The sequence below is a fragment of the Bison bison genome, unplaced genomic scaffold (genome assembly GCF_000754665.1).
Source record: "Bison bison bison isolate TAMUID 2011002044 unplaced genomic scaffold, Bison_UMD1.0 scf7180017864484, whole genome shotgun sequence".
NCBI lineage: Eukaryota > Metazoa > Chordata > Mammalia > Artiodactyla > Bovidae > Bison > Bison bison.
The window spans coordinates 2,281,011-2,284,768 of NW_011495044.1; the positions used below are offsets into that span (position 1 = coordinate 2,281,011).

At 39.4% G+C, this 3,758-nt stretch overlaps 1 protein-coding gene across 1 annotated transcript in view; it reads right to left on the reverse strand.

Moving 5' to 3' along the window:
• Positions 1 to 3,758, reverse strand: part of CCDC30 (coiled-coil domain containing 30) — a 146,391-nt gene that overhangs the window by 102,659 nt on the left and 39,974 nt on the right. Inside the window, 1 exon segment of the mRNA XM_010862665.1 lies at positions 3,356 to 3,427. Coding sequence (XP_010860967.1) covers positions 3,356 to 3,427 — 72 coding nt within the window.

Consider the following 3,758-nt stretch of genomic DNA (forward strand, 5'->3'; position numbering starts at 1 on the left):
TGGTCCCATCTCTCTTACATGCGTGTATGCTCAGTCGCTTCAGTCATGTCCAACTCTTTGTGACCCTATGGACTGTAGCCCACTAGGCTCCTCTGTTCATGGGATTCTCCAGACAAGAGTACTGAAGTGGGTTGCCATGCCCTCCTCCAGGGGATCTTCCCAGCCCAGGGATTGAACCTGCAGCTTTTACATCTCCTGCATCGGCAGGTGGGTTCTTTACCTCAAGCACCACCTGGGAAGTCTCTCTTACACACCTCTTGTGTTCCTTGGTACTTCTCCTGCACTTGTTAACGGTAGGACCCCACAGACAGCTGATGCACTGAGCTAGGAGCAGTGAACAGACTGGCCAAGTGAAATCAGATTAATTCACCCAAATCATCTTTCTCCTCTGCCTGTAGGCCACTCTCACCTCAGCACCTCATGTTGAGATCTGCTCTTTGTAGCACTCATCAAAGTTTCAATAGTATAAACTTGTTGCTGGTAATTTTCTTGGATCAGCAGCTGTTTCTTTTTTTCACTTATGTTTCTCCTATTTTTCTTTTGCTGCTATAAAGTTTCCTTTGTCCTCCTTCTTCCTTGCCTGTTTGGTTTTTAACTTGTATTGATTTTTTCTTTCTTAATTTTTTTGTTTCCCTTGCTATCCCCCTTTTCTCCTTAGCATGTGAATTTTTAACTTGAAAAATGCTGAAAACATGCCAAAAAGAAAAAAAAAGTAATTCACAATCCATATACATATATGGAAGGCAAGATTTGTTCTAACCTTTGCATATGCAGTTTAAAAAAATTCGAACAGTGCTCCACAACACTGTCTGCAAATTTACCGCCTGTGAATACATCACGGACATCTTTACAGGATAGTATACCTAGTGTCATCTTATGTGGAACTATTTTTTAATTGAGGTATAATTTATACACCATATAGCAAACATATCCTAAGTGCTCAGTTTAATGAATTTTGAAAATTTTATATACTTGTGAACTTGCCTTCCAAAAGATACAGAACATTTTCATCAAACCATAATATATCCTCAAATCCTTTTCAGTCGGTTCTCCACTCCCACCCACCCCTACAGCCACTTTCTATCACAGAGACTATTAATAGTTTTGCTCATTCTTGGTTTTCATATAAATTAAATCTTACAATACACATGTTTGTTTCAGGCTACTTTCACTCAATATATACAGTACTGGGGGGATTCACCTGTATTTTGTTGATAATTTGTTCCTTTTGAGTCCATCTTATTAATATACCATGATTTGTTAATGCAGTACCTCATCTTGTTCTGCATAGTAAGCCACTGTCCAAATTGCCATTTCAATGTCACTTCCCCCTACTGATGAAGATTTAGGTTTGCTGCCAATGCTTATTCTTGTAAACAATTATATAAGGATTTTCCTTGTTCATCAATCTCTAAGTCCTTATGACATTATTTCCCCAAAAATAAATCCCTAGAAAGAAATGACATAGCTGGATCAGAAGACATGCACATTTAAAAAATTTGACAGAGCCTGCCAAACTATTCTTCAGAAAGATTGTACAAAGCTATACTTTCACAATGGCATTGTCTATTTCTCTATAGCATATATTACCAGTATTTTTAATTTTCACAAATCTTCAAAATACAGTTTTACATAGGTCACTAAAATTAGTACTGTTCTGCTTATCACAAATGGAATATAGGCTTTTTGTTTTTTAAAACATCAAGCTAGGGCTTCCCTGGTGGCTCACTGGTAAAGAATACGCCTGCCAATGCAACAGACATGAATTCTATCCGTGATCCAGGAAAATCCCACATGCCACAGAGCAACTAGGCCCGAGCACCATGACTATTGAGCCTGTGCACTGGTGCCTGGGAGCTGCAACTACTGAACCTCAGGTACTCTAAAGCCCATGCTCTACAAGGAGAAGCTACTACAAACAGAAGCCCACGCACTGCAAATAGAGAGGAGCCCCTGCTCTCCATAACTAGAGAAAAGCTCGTGAGGTAACACAGACCCAGCACAGTCAATAATAAATAAATAAATAAAATTACATTTTAAAAATCAACCTATACAGTTAGGTTCAGAGCAGATATTCTCATCCAACCCTTAACTACCCTGACCTGAAATAATGTTGTTAACGTGCGTGCGTGTGTGTGTGTGTGTTCAGTCACTCAGTTGTGTCCGACTCTTTGTGACCACATGGACTGTAGCCCACTAGGCTCCTCTGTCTGTGGGATTTCCCAGGCAAGAATACTGGAGTGGGTTGCCATTTCCTCTTCCAAGGGATCTTCCCGACCTAGGGACTGAACCCACATCTCCTGCAGGTGGATTCTTTACCACTGAGCCACCAGGGAAGCCTATCCTTTGGTTACCTACGGACTTTCCAAAAGTCTTCATCTCATGACAAAAGACACCTTTATTAGGGTGAAGACCAAATACATGTTACTTACTATAGATTATAACATCACAGGGTAAATAAACCTAGTTTTATAATTATTTAAAACCAGTAGACATATTTTAAATTATTTTTGTAGCTACTATCATTATAACACTCAAATTTCATTCTATTTCACTATAGCTAGTGTCATTTATACATAGCCAAGTGAGGGTGCTGCTGCTGCTGCTGCTAAGTCGCTTCAGTCGTGTCCAACTCTGTGCGACCCCATAGAGGTGTTGTTAAATGCATTATACAGTGTCTTAACCTCAGTGGTCAGAGAAGGCAATGGCACCCTACTCCAGTACTCTTGCCTGGAAAATCCCATGGATGGAGGGGCCTGGTAGGCTGTATACAGTCCATGGGGTTGCTAAGAGTCAGACACGACTGAGCGACTTCACTTTCACTTTTCACTTTCATGCATTGGAGAAGGCAATGGCAACCCACTCCAGTGTTCTTGCCTGGAGAATCCCAGGGACGGGGGAGCCTGGTGGACTGCTGTCTGTGGGGTTGCACAGAGTCGGACACGACTGAAGTGACTTAGTAGCAGCAACCTCAGTGGTCCCAGTAAAACACACATTGTTTGTGTTAACCAAAGGTTTTGTAGTCAGACATTTAGCTCTAATACTTAATGTAGCTTACTGGATAATTCATTTAACCTTGCCACAACTCAGTTGTTTTATCTATGAAATGGTTAGAATAATACTACAACTTGGCATTGATGTTAGGATTAGAGATAATGCATGCAAAATGCCCGATAGAGTATATGTTAGTAAGCAACAAGTGATAGTAAGCATAATAGGACGGTAGAGATAGTAATAATAGAACTAGTAGTAATATCATTAATTATTAAATTTTGTTTAATACTATTACTTAACATAAATTATATTATTGTTTGTTTTATTATTAAATATTATAATATCTGTTAAAATTACTCACCATTTTCTTTCAGCTTTATCAAATTTTCTTTCAATTTCTCAATTTCTAGTTGAGCCTTCTCAAGTGCAGAAGCTAAAAGAAAAAAAGAGCAATCAGTCAGCAAAACAAGACCAGGAGCTGAATGTGGCTCAGACCATGAACTCCTTATTGCCAAATTCAGACTTAAATTGAAGAAAGTAGGGAAAACCACTAGATCATTCAGGTATGACCTAATCAAATCCCTTATGATTATACAGTGGAAGTGAGAAATAGATTTAAGGGCCTAGATCTGATAGACAGAGTGCCTGATGAGCTATGGAATGAGGTTCGTGACATTGTACAGGAGACAGGGATCAAGACCATCCCCATGGAAAAGAAATGCAAAAAAGCAAAATGGCTGTCTGGGGAGGCCTTACAAATAGCT